This window comes from Ranitomeya variabilis, chromosome 4, assembly GCF_051348905.1.
Source record: "Ranitomeya variabilis isolate aRanVar5 chromosome 4, aRanVar5.hap1, whole genome shotgun sequence".
In the NCBI taxonomy this organism is placed as follows: domain Eukaryota; kingdom Metazoa; phylum Chordata; class Amphibia; order Anura; family Dendrobatidae; genus Ranitomeya; species Ranitomeya variabilis.
The window spans coordinates 451,761,022-451,779,048 of NC_135235.1; the positions used below are offsets into that span (position 1 = coordinate 451,761,022).

Below are 18,027 nucleotides of genomic sequence, written 5' to 3' on the forward strand. Positions count from 1 at the left end.
GTCAACAATGTTATCAGAAGCCTCTCTGTGCTTGTTCCTGCTCCCAGACATCTACTAGATAAGTTGGACATTCGTCCATGTTTTGTTTTTGTATTTTGGTTCCAGTTCACAGCTGCAGTTTCGTTACTGTGTCTGGAAAGCTCTTGTTGATCAGGAATTGCCACTCTGGTATTATGAGTTAATGCCAGAGTCCTAAAGTAATTTCTGGATGTGTTTTGTTAGGGTTTTCTACTGACCATGAAAGTATGCTTTCTGTCTTCTGCTATCTAGAAAGCGGACCTCAAATTTGCTAAAACTATTTTCCTGCTGCGTTTGTTGTTTCATCTCATATCACCGCCAATATATGTGGGGGGCCTCTGTCTCCTTTTTGGGCATTTCTCTAGAGGTGAGTCAGGTCTTATATTTCCCTCTGCTAGCATTATTTAGTTCTCCGGCCGGCGCTGGGCATATAGGGATAAAAAGTAGGACATGCTACCTGGCTACTTCTAGATGATGCGGTAGGTTTAGTTCATGGTCAGTATAGTTACATCTTCCAAGAGCTTGTTCCTATTGAGGCTTATGCTAGTTCTCTGGCCATGGAGATCATGACAGTTTGACCGGCCCACTAAAGGGTTAAAATCCTTGGCTGAGAAAGGAGAGAAATAAGAAGTCTGCTGAAAATTTTTTTTTTTTTTTTTTTTTTTTTTTTCTCTAGTAGTTAGTGTGCTCTTAATTGGATCACTTGCCAGTCTGTCTATGCTGCAGTCTTTCTTTTTTTTCTCTCTCCTTCTAATCTTTGAATGGCTCTATGTTCACCTGTCTATAATGGATCTACAGAGTGTAACTGCAGGTTTGAATAATCTCGCCACGAAAGTACAAAGTTTGCAAGATTTTGTTGTTCATGCTCCGGTATCAGAGCCGAGAATTCCTTTGCCGGAATTCTTCTCAGGGAATAGATCTAGCTTTCAGAATTTTAGAAATAATTGTAAGTTATTTTTGTCCCTGAAATCTCGTTCTGCTGGAGACCCTGCACAGCAGGTTGGGATTGTGATTTCCTTGCTCCGCGGCGACCCTCAAGATTGGGCTTTTGCATTGGCACCAGGGGATCCTGCGTTGCGCAATGTGGATGCGTTTTTTCTGGCCTTGGGCTTGCTGTATGAGGAACCTCATTTGGAACTTCAGGCAGAAAAAACTTTGATGTCCCTATCGCAGGGGCAAGATGAAGCTGAAATTTACTGCCAAAAATTCCGTAAATGGTCTGTGCTTACTCAGTGGAATGAGTGTGCCTTGGCGGCTACTTTCAGAGAGGGTCTTTCTGATGCCATTAAGGATGTTATGGTGGGGTTCCCTGTGCCTGCAAGTCTGAATGAGTCCATGACAATGGCCATTCAGATCGATAGGCGTCTGCGGGAGCGCAAACCAGTGCACCATCTGGCGGTGTCCACTGAGAAGACGCCAGAAAACATGCAGTGTGATAGAATTCTGTCCAGAAGCGAGCGGCAGAATTTTAGACGGAAAAATGGGTTGTGTTTCTATTGTGGGGATTCTACTCATGTTATATCAGCATGCTTTAAGCGTACTAAAAAGCTTGATAAATCCGTTCCCATTGGCACTTTACAGTCTAAATTTATTTTGTCTGTGACCCTGATTTGCTCTTTGTCATCTATTACTACGGACGCCTATATCGACTCTGGCGCCGCTTTGAGTCTTATGGATTGGTCCTTTGCCAATCGTTGTGGGTATGATTTAGAGCCTTTGGAGACTCTTATTCCTCTGAAGGGGATTGACTCCACCCCATTGGCTAATAATAAACCACAATACTGGACACAAGTGACTATGTGTATTAATCCGGATCACCAGGAGACTATTCGTTTTCTGGTGCTGTATAATCTACATGATGATTTGGTGCTGGGATTGCCATGGCTGCAGTCTCACAACCCAGTCCTTGACTGGAGAGCTATGTCTGTGTTGAGCTGGGGATGTAAGGGGACTCATGGGGACGTACCTTTGGTGTCCATTTCATCATCTATTCCCTCTGAAATCCCTGAGTTCCTGTCTGATTATCGTGACGTCTTTGAAGAACCCAAGCTGGGTTCACTACCTCCGCACCGTGAGTGCGATTGTGCTATAGATTTAATTCCGGGTAGTAAATACCCAAAGGGTCGTTTATTTAATCTGTCTGTGCCTGAACATACTGCTATGCGAGAATATATAAAGGAGTCCTTGGAAAAGGGACATATTCGTCCATCGTCATCTCCCTTAGGAGCCGGTTTTTTCTTTGTGTCAAAAAAAGACGGCTCTTTGAGACCATGTATTGATTATCGGCTTTTGAATAAAATCACGGTTAAATATCAATACCCATTGCCGTTGCTGACTGATTTGTTTGCTCGCATAAAGGGGGCCAAGTGGTTCTCTAAGATTGATCTCCGTGGGGCGTATAATTTGGTGCGGATCAGGCAGGGGGATGAGTGGAAAACCGCATTTAATACGCCCGAGGGCCACTTTGAGTATTTGGTGATGCCTTTTGGTCTTTCTAATGCCCCTTCAGTCTTCCAGTCCTTTATGCATGATATTTTCCGCGATTTTTTGGATAAATTTATGATAGTGTATCTGGATGATATTCTGATTTTTTCGGATGATTGGGACTCTCATGTCCGGCAAGTTAAGAGGGTTTTTCAGGTTTTGCGGTCTAATTCTCTGTGTGTCAAGGGTTCTAAGTGCGTTTTTGGGGTTCAGAGAATTTCCTTTTTGGGATATATTTTTTCTCCCTCTTCCATTGAGATGGATCCTGTCAAGGTTCAAGCTATTTGTGATTGGACGCAGCCCTCTTCTCTTAAAAGTCTTCAGAAATTTTTGGGCTTTGCCAACTTTTATCGTCGATTTATTTCTGGTTTTTCGGATGTCGTTAAGCCATTGACCGATTTGACTAGACAGGGTGCTGATGTTGCTAATTGGTCCCCTGATGCTGTGGAGGCCTTTCAGGAGCTTAAGCGCCGTTTTTCTTCTGCCCCTGTGTTGCGTCAGCCTGATGTGACTCTTCCTTTTCAGGTTGAGGTCGACGCTTCTGAGATCGGGGCTGGGGCAGTGTTGTCGCAGAAAAGTTCTGACTGCGCCGTGATGAGGCCTTGTGCCTTCTTTTCCCGTAAATTTTCGCCCGCTGAGCGGAATTATGATGTTGGGAATCGGGAGCTTTTGGCCATGAAGTGGGCGTTTGAGGAGTGGCGCCATTGGCTCGAGGGGGCCAGACATCAGGTGGTGGTATTGACTGACCACAAAAATTTGATCTATCTTGAGACCGCCAGGCGCCTGAATCCTAGACAGGCGCGCTGGTCATTATTTTTCTCTCGGTTTAATTTTGTGGTATCGTACCTACCGGGTTCTAAGAATGTTAAGGCGGATGCCCTTTCTAGGAGTTTTGAGCCTGATTCACCCGGCAACTCTGACCCCACAGGTATTCTTAAGGAGGGAGTTATCTTGTCAGCCGTTTCTCCAGACCTGCGGCGGGCCTTGCAGGAGTTTCAGGCGGATAGACCGGATCGTTGTCCGCCTGATAGGTTGTTTGTTCCTGATGATTGGACCAGTAGAGTCATCTCTGAGGTACATTCTTCTGCATTGGCAGGTCATCCTGGAATTTTTGGTACCAGGGATTTGGTGGCAAGATCCTTCTGGTGGCCTTCCCTGTCACGAGATGTGCGAGGCTTTGTGCAGTCTTGTGACGTTTGTGCTCGGGCCAAGCCTTGTTGTTCTCGGGCTAGTGGATTATTGTTGCCCTTGCCTATTCCTAAGAGGCCTTGGACACACATCTCGATGGATTTTATTTCAGATCTGCCTGTTTCTCAGAAGATGTCTGTCATCTGGGTGGTGTGTGACCGTTTTTCTAAGATGGTCCATTTGGTTCCCCTGCCCAAATTGCCTTCTTCTTCCGAGTTGGTGCCCCTGTTTTTTCAAAATGTTGTTCGTTTGCATGGTATTCCTGAGAATATCGTTTCTGACAGAGGAACCCAATTTGTGTCTAGATTTTGGCGGGCATTCTGTGCTAGGATGGGCATAGATTTGTCTTTTTCGTCTGCTTTTCACCCTCAGACTAATGGCCAGACCGAGCGGACTAATCAGACCCTGGAGACATATCTGAGGTGTTTTGTGTCTGCTGACCAGGATGATTGGGTTGCTTTTTTGCCATTGGCGGAGTTCGCCCTCAATAATCGGGCCAGCTCTGCCACTTTGGTGTCCCCGTTTTTCTGTAATTCGGGGTTCCACCCTCGATTTTCCTCCGGTCAGATGGAATCCTCGGATTGTCCTGGAGTGGATGCGGTGGTGGAGAGATTGCATCATATCTGGGGGCAGGTGATGGACAATTTAAAGTTGTCCCAGGAGAAGACTCAGCTTTTTGCCAACCGTCACCGTCGTGTTGGTCCTCGGCTTTGTGTTGGAGATTTGGTGTGGTTGTCTTCTCGTTTTGTCCCTATGAGGGTCTCATCTCCTAAGTTTAAGCCTCGGTTCATCGGTCCGTATAAAATATTGGAGATTCTTAACCCTGTTTCCTTCCGTTTGGACCTCCCTGCATCCTTTTCTATTCATAACGTTTTTCATCGGTCGTTATTGCGCAGGTATGAGGCACCGGTTGTGCCTTCCGTTGAGCCTCCTGCTCCGGTGTTGGTTGAGGGTGAGTTGGAGTACGTTGTGGAAAAAATCCTAGACTCCCGTGTTTCCAGACGGAGACTCCAGTATCTGGTCAAGTGGAAGGGATACGGCCAGGAGGATAATTCTTGGGTCACTGCATCTGATGTTCATGCCTCTGATCTGGTTCGTGCCTTTCATAGGGCCCATCCTGATCGCCCTGGTGGTTCTGGTGAGGGTTCGGTGCCCCCTCCTTGAGGGGGGGGTACTGTTGTGAATTTGGATTCTGGGCTCCCCCGGTGGCTACTGGTGGAATTGAACTTGTGACATCATCTTCCCTGTTCACCTGTTCTGATTAGATCTGGGTGTCGCTATATAACCTGGCTTCTCTGTTAGATGCTTGCCGGTCAACAATGTTATCAGAAGCCTCTCTGTGCTTGTTCCTGCTCCCAGACATCTACTAGATAAGTTGGACATTCGTCCATGTTTTGTTTTTGTATTTTGGTTCCAGTTCACAGCTGCAGTTTCGTTACTGTGTCTGGAAAGCTCTTGTTGATCAGGAATTGCCACTCTGGTATTATGAGTTAATGCCAGAGTCCTAAAGTAATTTCTGGATGTGTTTTGTTAGGGTTTTCTACTGACCATGAAAGTATGCTTTCTGTCTTCTGCTATCTAGAAAGCGGACCTCAAATTTGCTAAAACTATTTTCCTGCTGCGTTTGTTGTTTCATCTCATATCACCGCCAATATATGTGGGGGGCCTCTGTCTCCTTTTTGGGCATTTCTCTAGAGGTGAGTCAGGTCTTATATTTCCCTCTGCTAGCATTATTTAGTTCTCCGGCCGGCGCTGGGCATATAGGGATAAAAAGTAGGACATGCTACCTGGCTACTTCTAGATGATGCGGTAGGTTTAGTTCATGGTCAGTATAGTTACATCTTCCAAGAGCTTGTTCCTATTGAGGCTTATGCTAGTTCTCTGGCCATGGAGATCATGACAGGAGGCGCCGTACCGGACTGCGACGCCCATCGGACCGGACCTCAGTAGAATGCCCCTGGGTGAGTATAATCTAACCTCTTGTTCTCATCTTTTAGGATACATCGGGGGGGGGGATACAGAATGCTGTAGATTATCCCCTGATGCTGGTGGGCTTAGCTCACCTTCGATTTTGGGGGTGACAGATTCCCTGTAATGAATTTGATGGATCTGACAACTGCCATGAATGTTATTCCAGCCAGGAGCTGCTGTGCATTTCTAGCATAATTTATGGCAACTTTTGTGGCGCAAATTAATCTAAATTTGTCAGTCTGGTTTTGCTATACCCATTCCCAGACCAGGCTCACCTACTTTTCTAAAAGTTGGTGGAACTGGCCAAAATTGGTGTAAAAATGACAAAAGTCTGCAAGTTTTTGTGTAACTTTGAGTTGCGCAAAAATTAATTGACATTTTCAGGAATTTTATGCCAGAATGCTAGCTAAAACTCCTTGATGAATTGGGGTCTATGTTTGGAGAGTTGTTTGATTGGGCTGGCAAAATATTTGCCTTAAAGGGAACCTGTCAGCAGGATTGTGCACAGTAACCTACAGATAGTGTCAGGTCGGGGATGCTATACTGATTACAATGATACCTTGGTTGATGAAATCCATTTTTTGGCTGTTGTTTAATCTTTATTTTCACTTTTAAGTTAATGATATGCTCGTGCTCTGGGGCAGCCTGTGGGGGTCTCCATGTGGTGCTCTGATTAGGTATTCATCAGTATGGCTTCTGACAGGTAACTGGTGCAGCGCAGGCACCGCCTTCGGCACCTGCCTGCAGAAGAGGATTTTTTTTATTTATATAATATTCATTATGTAAAGTAGGGGGCAGGACATTGAGGGATCAGTGACCTGTCAGAAGCCATAATGAATACCTAATCAGAACACCACATGAAGATCCCCCACATGCCGCCCCAGAGCACGGGCATATCATTAACTCAACACTTAAAATAAAGAATATACAGCAACCACAAGACGAGTTTAATCAACCAAGATATCATTTTAATCAGTATAATGGCATCAACCTGACAATGTTTGTAGGTTACTGTGCACAATCCTGCTGACAGGATCCCTTTAAGGCATATTCACGCTAGCAGTATTTGGTCAGTATTTTACATCTGTATTTGTTAGACAAAACCAGGAGTGGGTGATAAATACAGAAGTGGTGCACATGTTTCTATTATACTTTTCCTCTGTTTGTTCCTCTCCTGATTTTGGCTTAGAAATACTGAGGTAAAAAACCGACCAAATATTGAACGTGTGAACGAGCCCTAAGGTTTATTCACATGCTAAGTATTTGGTTAGTATTTTGCATCAGTGCTTGTATGTGAAAGCCAAGTGAGGAGCAATCAGAGAAAAACTTTAATTGAAAAATTGTCACCTGTTCTATGTTTTGGAGACACTCCTGGTTTCGGCTTTCAAATACTGTTGAAATATTGATCAAAACTACTGATGTGTGAATAAAGAGTTAGGTATTTTTTGTTAGGAGGTAGAAGTGCAACAAACCACTCTGCCGCTATCCAAGGTACTTAAATACAGGGATGGGGCATTGAACTGAATCTTTGCCCTGAAGAACAGCATTGCTACAACTCAGCACCGTGCACATTGCGGAAGGTCTGCGAGTGTGATCTGTTGAATTCAATGGGCTGAAACCGTAGACTTGTGCACCCAACCTATGCCATCGCTTTTTCATCAATGTCACAAGAGTTCAACTGGGAAACACAAAAACAATTTTCTTTTGAATTACCAAATAATAGTAGTAATAACTTTCCCTACCCACCACTACTTGGCTCTCGTAATGATTTTCAGGAACATTCCAACCTCTGTTTGTCATGTAACAGTACATTACGAAAATGACCGGGTCATAAGTTCTCACATATGGCTATATTGCATTATACGGTAGGAAGATGTGAAAAATAAGAGCTACGCTATATATCCAGATGACTGTATTTAAGGTGCGTGTCCTCGTATGTGTAGAAGAAACAGATAAGAGGCTTGTCCCTGACATTTCTATAAATGCCTTTGCTTTTCTCTGATCTTTTTATAGTTGCCTTGAAATGGTGCCAGGCACTCACAGAATGAGCAGTAATTCTCCGCCTGTAGCTCATTTAGGAGGCTGTGCAGACAGCAGCTATACGTTTAGTCTGCTAATAACTAAACTCAGCTAGGAAACTGTTTGCTTGTTACTTTAAAGGTCCCCACACTAATGTTGTGATATCTTTTTTCTTTGTGTTCAGGGAACGCTCCCCATTTTCTACGATTGCAAAATGTGGAGGTGAATGTTGGGCAGAATGCCACATTTCAGTGCATCGCTGGAGGGAAATGGTCTCAACACGATAAGCTGTGGCTGCAGGTATGAAAGATAATAAGTAAGATCAGGACTAGTGATGAGTGAGTGTGCTCGTTACTCGAGATTTCCGAGCATGCTTGCGTGATCTCCGAGTATCTTGGGCGTGCTTGTAGATTAAGTTTGCGTCCCCGCAGCTGCATGATTTGCGACTGCTAGACAGGCTGAATACGTGCAGGGATTGCCCGTTTGATAGGGAATTCCCAGATGTATTTAGGCTGTCTAGCAGCTGCGGGGACTCAAACATAATATACGAGCACGCCCAAGATATTCGGAGAGCATCCGAGCATGCTCGGAAAACTCGAGTAACGGAACACTCACTCATCACTAATCAGGACAGAAAGATCTAGTGTGGCTACAATATATACAACTTATAGTAGATGCAAGAAAAACTATGTAGCTTAGCCACCCTTGCAACAACCTTAGATTCAGCTAGGGGTCATTTACGTGGGACACCCTGGTGCACTAAATGATCACCGATCAACTGCTTCAATACACATTGAATTATCTGTAATGAATCGTTGTGTGCGCAAAAGCTGCCATTGTCCTCGACACCATAATACCTGTTTACACAGGACGATGGGCTGACAAAAATGATAATCTTTCGTGCAGTTCAAAAGATCATTTCACCCGAGGAACGAGCGTTTTTCTTGTTTGTCAGATGATCGATGTTTAGACTTCATTGATTTTAACTAGATGAACCTGTACAGGGGTCCCCTTACCCCATTAAAACTGAAATATTAGCAAGTGGGTCTAATGGTTACACAAGATTAAAGGGATGTTGAGTAAAGCCTCCATACTTTTAACTTTTTGGCACACAGATAGGAAAAGATGCGCCAAATTTAGTAAGAGGTACAGTCTTCCTGTTTTTAAGACTAATGTGTAAAATGTCAGTCTTATTAGATTTACCCTATAATTTTCAGTCCATAAAATGATCTATCATTAATGTTTCGTTGGCGGAAACACATCTACCAACACCGTCATCAATAATGCAAATCCCAAGTTCTCCATTCGCAATAGTGGCTGAATTTCTGCTGTCACCTCTTTCCTGAAGTCCAGGAACAAGGACCACTGAATGTGAATAGTAGCCACATTTCGAATCCTCCTATAAAAGTTTGATCCTCAAAATGGTTTACACTATATATCTGAATTTATAGAGTCAGCAAGAATCTGGTCTATATCACAGAACATGGCTGAATTGGCTTTTTGACATTTTTCTTTTTAGTAGGCAGCAATTTTGACTTCAAGTTTACAGAAATAAAAGTGGATTAGACAAGCTGCCCTTACCTTCCCGCTGTTAGCTGCGGTGTGACTGATTGTGAGCCTTTATCTCTGTTCTGCAGCAGTGGAACGGACGCGACACAGGTCTCATGGTAACTCGCGTGGTAAATCACAGACGCTTCTCTGCCACAGTCAACGTCGGGGACACTTCTCAGCGAAGTATAAGCAAGTATCGTTGTGTCTTAAGATCAGCTGGAGGTTCCGGGGTGTCCAACTATGCAGAGCTCATTGTTAAAGGTGGGTATCTAGGACCAAGTAACTCATAGTTGCCCTCATTGTAAGGGTACATTTCTTTATGAAGACATTCAATGTCAATAAATATCATATTATTATATTAAACTTCTCAATTGTTTGGCTTTTTACAAAATAATTACATTTAGTGTCTAAAATGTCATTCTTATTAAACTAAAATGTAAAAGGAGAAAAAACAGAAGTGACCGCCTCACATCAAACAGGAAAAGAAAGCAAACATGATTATTATTTATGACTTACAGGAAAAATATATCTTGTTCTGTGTTAGCCGGTGGAGAGAGTCCTCAGCTGATACCTTTTAATGGCTAACTAAAAAGATGGTGACAGATAGCAAGCCTTTGAGACTTCTCAAGTGTCCTCATCTGGCATAGTTTGACTCAAAATCTGAAGAGCCACAAATTTATATACAACAGAACACAGAATAGTGCAGTAATAAGACAAGTGACGGGAAGCAAAACTATCAATTTGGGAAGGGGGGAACATTGTGGCAGTAAATATTAGGACAGATCAGGAGTTTTATGGTATCACAAGGTCTGAGAGGAACATTCCTGAGGACTCTCAATTTTGATTGCTAATTACTTGTAATTCATAGAGACTATATGCACTGTAAAGATGCTAAAATCTGCTCATGTTCCCACTGAAAACCAAAATCTAACTTTTATTTCTCCAGAAACACCAGAATTACTCAGAGGAACCTCACATAAGGAATGAATAGACTGCCTTGGTTGGGTTTGAACCCATAGCTCTGCTCATAGCTATTGGGGGGTAGAGAACTTGAGGGAACCCAAAAACCTCCCTGCAACTAGTATTACAAATTGTACATGATAGCTAGGGGCCACATGACAGATTTTGTATTGGGGCCAAGATTTCAAGATCTCAGCACTTTCTATTCCAACCATCAATATAGTGTCAATTCTTTACATTTTTTCAATCGCTGGAAAAAAATTTTTTTGATGGCACCTTCCCTTTAAGACGTATTAGGATACAGAACCTATAGATGATGTTATCTTTGTTGAGTTGTCTGTTGCTTTCAGAAAACCTCCTCATCCCTACTTAGTCATGGAATAACCATTTTATTTCTTAGTTGCAGTTAAAGTCAAAATTTCTATTTCCTTGATGTAGGGAACAATGGTAAATGTGAATTATAAATCCATTTAAGAAAGTTGTAATCTATTTATTCAAATGCATTAGTCACTCTCCCCTCCAAGTGACGTCCCACTGGTACTCTTGACATACTTACAATATTAGTTTTTTTTACTACATTTCCCCTCTACAGAATAGTTCTCAATGTATCCCACTGTACATTGATTCTTCTCTTTAAGAGGAATTTGTCTTTACTTGGTATTAAACATTTTCTTCTATCTATAGAATTCCCTTTCTGACTCTCACTCCTACTGAGCATCACCTAGATCTACATTTCTCCAGGTTCTCTCCTACTGCTCTCTCTCTCTCTGGGACCCTGTTGTCTTTATTTTAGACAGTGTGTAAGTCCCAGCAGGTATCTAGAAACCTCCTTCCCTCCTGCTGCTTTCTCACTTCCATCTTGAATCTCCAACTGTGTTTTATTATTATTGTCTTCATTTTCTCACAGCCCTCCTACTGTCTTTTAGATTTAATCTAACACTTCAGTCCTGGCAATGTTGGTCACAGGTAGAGAGGATTGGTAATAGATTTACCGAAAGATTAGTAAAAATGGTAGTATGTTAGTTACAGACAGCAGAGCATTAAACAGGCCTTCCATACTAAAACATTAATCAAGCCATAAGATAGGCTACAATTGTTTCATTAACGTGAGTCAAACCACTGGGACCTGACCTACCCCAACAACAGAATTACAGTAAGTAACAGGCAGAGCCATAAGAGATAGCCTAGAGGTGTACTCACTTATCTCTGGCTGTCTCATGAAGAGATAAGTGCAGGTGCACATGTTCAATGTCTGCTCCATACAGATGGAGCTCTGCAGAGTCCCATTCTCTGGATAAGTCGGGGTCCCAGATGTTGAACACCCAACAAATAGAAAGTTATCCCACCACCCTATGGATTTTGTAAACTTCCAACTTGGCACAAACTGTTTAAATTTTGTAATCGGATAGTAGACCCATTTTCAACCCTGTGACAGACTAGTTATGCAAATCTATTTATTTTGCCTTCACGTATGACCCACTGGACAAGTAGCACTTGTAGCCCCTATTCTCTCACTGCCTGTACCCTCTTTAAAATGTAAGTTTGCCAACAAAGTCCAACATGTTTAGTATTATTTTTCATTACTAAGGAACCTGGCTGTATGATTTTACTACTGAAACTAGTGGTATAGCTGTATAAGTCCTTGTACAAAAAATGAAAATAATACTTGTTTCTGAAGTGCCGGAGGTTGAGAACTCGAGCTTTAAAGAGTAACTAAACTTTCTTTTTATCTAACTATCATCTGGGCATTGCAAAGTTAGGATTTCATTGTAATTTATCTCATTATATTATTTTGCCTTCTTGCCTCCCAAACACAGTGCTGCTTCAGTACCCTGCTTCTTTAGAAGCTCCTTTCATCTGCTGCTCAGTAAGATTCATATGCTATATTCAAACAATCAGAGTAAGGTATTTTCCATCTCTGAGCCTCTCTGCATCACTTCCCACTCCCCACTCAGGCAGGGAAATTGTTGTACTCTGATTTTGTGAATATATTATACGGATCTTGGCAAGTAGTTGTTGAAAAAAGCTTCAACAAATGCAAAAAAACTGGACATTAACACAGCACCCTGCAGATTGGCGTTTGAGAGAGAAGGTGGTAAAATGAGATAATGAAGTATATGACAAAAACAGTGCAATGGCTGAAAGATAATTAAACAAAAATAAAGTTGAATTACTTTTTTAAGTCCTATGCAAATTAGCCTGGAAGTGCATTGGGTGTGTCAATACACCTAGAAGACATTAACATGTCCCCAATGAAGTATTTCGCATGTGAATTCAAAATTCGACTTCTCATCACAAGGTTAGTGAATTTCTGCAAAGCTGGTATCATTTGTATTGTTGTACTAAGACCTTTACAGCTATGTCACTAGTTTCAGTAGTAAAATTGTCCCTATAGGTTCTCTTTACTATTTATATGTGTTCATTATTTGCAAGCATTGTGAAATGTGTTGGCATTATATGATACTTCCCCAAGCTCACATAAAGAAAAATATGACTAAACATTGCCCAATAGGTTTTTCCATAGGATTTTTCTCCATATTATCTGGCGTTTTCAGCATAATATTGTGTACAACCTTTGGAAAGATTAATATAGATGAATATAATTAGCTTCTCTAATGCGGTCCAGAGTCTCTTCTCTGCCTCAAATGTTTCGCCTTCACTGTTCTTTGCACACATTATTACACTTTCCTTCTATAGCACGTCTACTGCACTCTCCCAGAGGAATGCTATGTTGCTCAATTATACGATGGATATAAATAAATCATTACTTATGTCCAAATAAGATGTAGCCCTTTAAAGCATGGTAATTTTGGAGTCATATAATAGGTTCCTAAATGCCCAGTACAGGGTATAATTAATCTCTTGGTTTTAAGATTTACAGTTAAGGGGATTGTTCACTTTATCATAATTTTAACAAATGTGTTGGGGATTTGATTTTGTAGCACTACCATATAGGTATTAAAGGTTCTTCTTCTCCTTTGTAAAATGTTTCCTGTTTGTTAGTGTCGCCCTCTTCACAGGTTGTATATTTCTTGTATAGAAAATATCAATGGATGCAGTAGCATGAGATCAAACATGTCCATCAGCCTGAACATAGCATCTACAACACCACATGTTTCTCCATTTGAGGAGGACGGACAGGTTTGATCACATTCACCCCCATCAACTGCAATTTTGAGAATATGAAAACTATGCAATCTTTGAAGAGATCTGCACTAATAAGTGCAGGAGGATAACTTGGAAGACTTACGGTATATATTTTTTATATAAGTTCCACAAAATCATGTCCATTAAACATTTTTCAAAAAAAAGGGGGCAATGCCCTAAAGCTTGTTTGATTCTCATGTTAATTCCTTTTTCAAATGAAGGACCAGCCGAGTAATACATAGAGCGATGGGTCCTTCTGTCTAATATGACCACATACATTCAAGAAGGTTATTCTTAATATTTGTATTAGGCAACACACAGCTCTCCAGTCTCTTCACTTGCTTATTGTGGGGTACTTTTTCTTGATTGACAGTTTTGGTTCAGTAGCTTTGACCTTCTGCTGTCCTTGATATGCCAATGTGACTTATTCAAGTAAGTCAGTGTCTCATTCTGAAGTCTACACTGTTATGACCATATTTGCTTACACAAACACCAGAGCCTTTGAACAAATCCACAGCTCAAGTGAGCAGTGGTTAGGAGATCTGGTGGAGCTTGTGATTTTACATGCTTGAAAGGTCAGAAAGTGAGAGGGAGGTGAGCAACTAATTACTGTAAAGAAATCAGTGGGCTTCAGATAGCTGTCTAGGATCTCAAGAGTTAACTCAGCCTAGAATGTAACTACTACCCACATTGGACCAGGATGTGATGATTAATCTCTTTTGCAATGAACTGTAAACAATCTTTGACGAATGCTCTCATAGCAGGAGAACTATGGCACATAGAAAAAGAAAGTCTTTTGCAAACTTGCTTACTGTCGTGCTTGATAACTAACTTAAGCTATTTAATTAGCATTAGAATATCCCTTTTAATAGTACATTTCGAAAGGAGATGTCTTCATGACGAGCTTTGGATTTTTTTCTTAAAGATTTGCCTTTGTTTACATGGTACCATAAATAAAAAGCATAATCATTCGTCAGATTTATCATGCTAGTTGTGAATTCATTCATATTCAGCTTGCAGGACTGTGTCTCCTTCCACCTCTATGAGTTATGCAGCCATTTTATCTGGGTATGAATAATTATGACTTAAAGAGTTAGATGCTAAGTAGATAGAAAATAGGAGCGTGCTTTATCATAGACAGTACAGTCAACCAGGAGAAGACTTGTAGAGCAGCCTCCTGATTTATTAATAGAAAAATAGACATGCGAGGCTGAGTTATGTGATGAGATGTTTCACGGATATATTAACATATAAGCTTTAATACATACTAGAAGTTGTGAAAGAGTCAATTTGTCTCATCTGTGATACAGTGACAGTCTTTGAAGGATCGTTAGCCGCTAGGAAGGTTCTTCCACTTTACAGAGCTCGGCCCTGTGGAAACCCCCTAGGATTAAGTTAGGATCTGTGAACTTGTTCTTAATTTTGAAACCCTGAGGTGGGGCACAGCTGGGACAAAGAGACAGGCGTCACTCAGCCCCAACAAGAGATTTCCACATGATAGTTTCTCTCATTAAAAGCTAAAACAAAAAAAATCCTCACAATTATGGATGGTATTTCGAGAAATGTCATAACTTTGTGCCATATGGAACTCTAGCTACAAGACTACAAGAGGTGAAATACAAGAGAAGTAGGCAATGCAACTCTTTTCTGCTAGGCACTATCTCTGTAATACAAGGTCAAGAAATAACCAGGAAAATCCAATAAACAACGGGATTGTAGATTTCGCCCTGATATCGGCTTGTCGTAAATATGTGAGGGCCACATACATTGGTTTCTCTCCAAGACAGCTACCTTGTGGAAGAAAAATTGGAGGTAGCCCTTTGATAAGGAAGGACAGTAAAGATTTAAGATTTGGAGTTCATCTAGCTGATGCATAATAAAGACTTATAGAGTAGCTTTGTCATCTGTTTCTTCAAGTCATTGATTTAAAGGTGTATTTTACAAAGAGAACAAATTAAAACAATAAATTAAGGCTGGTCAGGCCAATCTTCAGAAGTCCTAAGATTAATTACTACAGCCAGGAAAGCCGCAGTTGGCCCTACATTTCTCCTGCAAGAGTCATAAATAATATAAAAAAATGGTCAACCATGTAATGTAATAAACTACAGATTGAGTGCAGCTGTTTTTTACTGGCTGGGGTCTTTAATAGGGCAAATAGAAAAAAAAGTGGTCTTCATGAGACAACCATTTTAACTTATAGAGACTTGGCCGTACAGTAGTTGTCATATAGCATAACAGTTTACGTGCCACAAGGGGCAAGTGTCAAATGTTCTATGAGGAATATTAACCCCTTTTCAACTATACAGCTCTGACAAAAATTAAGAGACCACCACATCAAATCCCTGTCATGGCCAGCCCAATCTCCAGACCTGAACCCCATTGAAAACCTTTGGAATGTAATCAAGAGGATGATGGATAGTCACAACAAGCCATCAAAGAACTGCTGAACGTTTTCGCCAGGAATGGCATAAGGTCACCCAAAAGCAGTGTGAAAGACTGGTGAAAAGCATGCCAAGACGCATGAAAGCTGTGACTAAAAATCATGGTTATTCCACAAAATGTGTGATCACATGACCCAACATCACCCTGACCCAGAAGTGCCAGCTGCCAGGGTTTTAATTTTACTCACTTCTGAAAGATATTTTTACAGCTGGCTCAGAGAATGGCCGAATCCCAATGTCAGGGCGGCAAAATGCATCCGCTGGGAAACACCTCGGACTGCGGCATCAGGTTGCCCGATGGCTCCCCCTGTCAGCTGCGCCCAGTGCAGATGCCCTACCTGAACCTCCCTAGAAAGGCCTTTGCTGCCATTATGCCTAGTCTGTGGCTGGGTAGCATAGGAGAACTTCAGTTTAGTTTGATTTTGTTCGTTAGTTCGGATGGTCACAGAAGCGTAGAGTGGATCAGACAGAACCCCCAAGCGCACTGCAGACAGCTTAGTGTGAACAAATGATCACAGGTTCCCTAAGGGGACCAGAAAAAAAGGTAAACAAAATCACTTCCCTTTTCCCAGTCAAAAATCAAAGAAATAAAAAAGTGAAATATAAGCATATTTGATATTGTTATGTCCATAAAAGTCTGACTTTAAGAATCATATTGCTAAATATTTTTTATTGCGTGATAACATTCATAAAAACAAGCACAAAAAACAATGGCGGATTTTACTTTTATCATTTTACACCACTTGGATTTTTTTACTGTTTTTGGTCCATTACATTATAAAGTAAATAGTGCCATTCAAAACTAAAACTGGACCTGAAAAAAAAAAACCTTCATGCAGCTTTAGGGATGGAAAAAATAAAAAGCTATGACTCTTGGAAGAAGGGGAAGAAGAAACAAAAAAGCAAAAATTGGAAAAATCCCATTTCATGATAGGGTTAATAGATTAATCTATCACACTAGTCCTATCAAATCATTCAATCAATAAAAATGAGATCTGCAGGCCCTTTTCTTTAAAGTTTAATTTATTGCTGGCGTTATAAATGTTAGGCATAAATTCCTCTATCTGTTCTCAATCACAGAGAAAGACAATGCTCCAGATAAAAAGGAAGGTGTACAAGTCTGATTAAACCATTCTTCATTTGTAGAGAATGAGACTCATACATAATATAATGCTAGATTATTAAGATTTGTGTTGGTATTATGTCAAGAATTACATCATGCATCATGCCCACTGCCTACAACATATTACTAAACCCATCTAAATCTGAATTCATTATCTTGTGACACAAAACATAATTGTTCCATTTACTCCATAAAGCGAACCTGATGTGTCCAGAATCACTATGTATCTGCAGATATCGGGGTAACCTACCTATTACCACTCACTCCAGGCGCATGGACTTGTGTAAGGTGTGGTTACAGTCACTGCTCACGATACAGAGGGAGATTTCTGTCAGCGTTCACAATGCTATGACCATCACTCTCTGGCACATTGATTGACAGCTAGTTCTGTACACAAATTGCGCTCACACTGCAGAGCAGGCTGTCAAAGTACCAGGGAGTAACTACAGTGCACCTTCTGTGTAGTGAGCAGTGACAGAAATGCACTCACCTGCACTTCCTACATGACTGGACCGCAGCTACAGGGAGAATAAAACTTCATTTTCTCCCTTTAGCTAGACAAACAGAATTTAAGCACAAGTTATCTGCAGATTACCTCTATATCAGCAGCTAAATTGCATTTCTTGACATGTCAGATTTAATTTAGGAAATACAGAGGATATTCCTTTTACTAGTCCTTTAGGTACATAGAATGAATATGAGACTGCCTTAGGCAATGTTTCCACAGGGCGTAATCTCTGCGCTTTGGATGCAGCAGATACTCTGCTCTGCCCAAAGCACCAACCCATGTTGTACGCACGGTGATTCCGCATGTGTTCATTGAACTATGTGGAATCACCGCATCATATTAATAGACTGGGTTATTTATCTTGTAGAGGAGGAGCGTCTCGGCAAGATAGACATGCTGCGGTCTGGAAAGATGCACCGCACGTCCGGTTAGGCATGGCCGCCGGATGCGGCCGTGCGCACATAGTAGAGACGGGATTTCATAAAATCTCGTCCACTATGCTGTAACATCTGGACGCTGCGGATTGGATGCTGCGGCTGTAGGCAGCGTCCAATCCGCAGCAAATCCTGAATCAATCCTTTATCTGGAAACATACCCTTAGTAGTGTTGAGCGATAC

The 18,027-nt window shown here is 41.5% G+C and overlaps 1 protein-coding gene across 8 annotated transcripts in view; it reads left to right on the forward strand.

The window, feature by feature from the left end:
- Positions 1 to 18,027, forward strand: part of PTPRT (protein tyrosine phosphatase receptor type T) — a 469,258-nt gene that overhangs the window by 241,095 nt on the left and 210,136 nt on the right. For all 8 annotated transcript variants that reach the window (XM_077251539.1, XM_077251545.1, XM_077251540.1 and 5 more), the window contains exons 5-6: positions 7,865 to 7,980; positions 9,318 to 9,492. In XM_077251539.1, the coding sequence (XP_077107654.1) occupies positions 7,865 to 7,980; positions 9,318 to 9,492 (291 nt within the window). The remainder of the gene's footprint in view (positions 1 to 7,864; positions 7,981 to 9,317; positions 9,493 to 18,027) is intronic.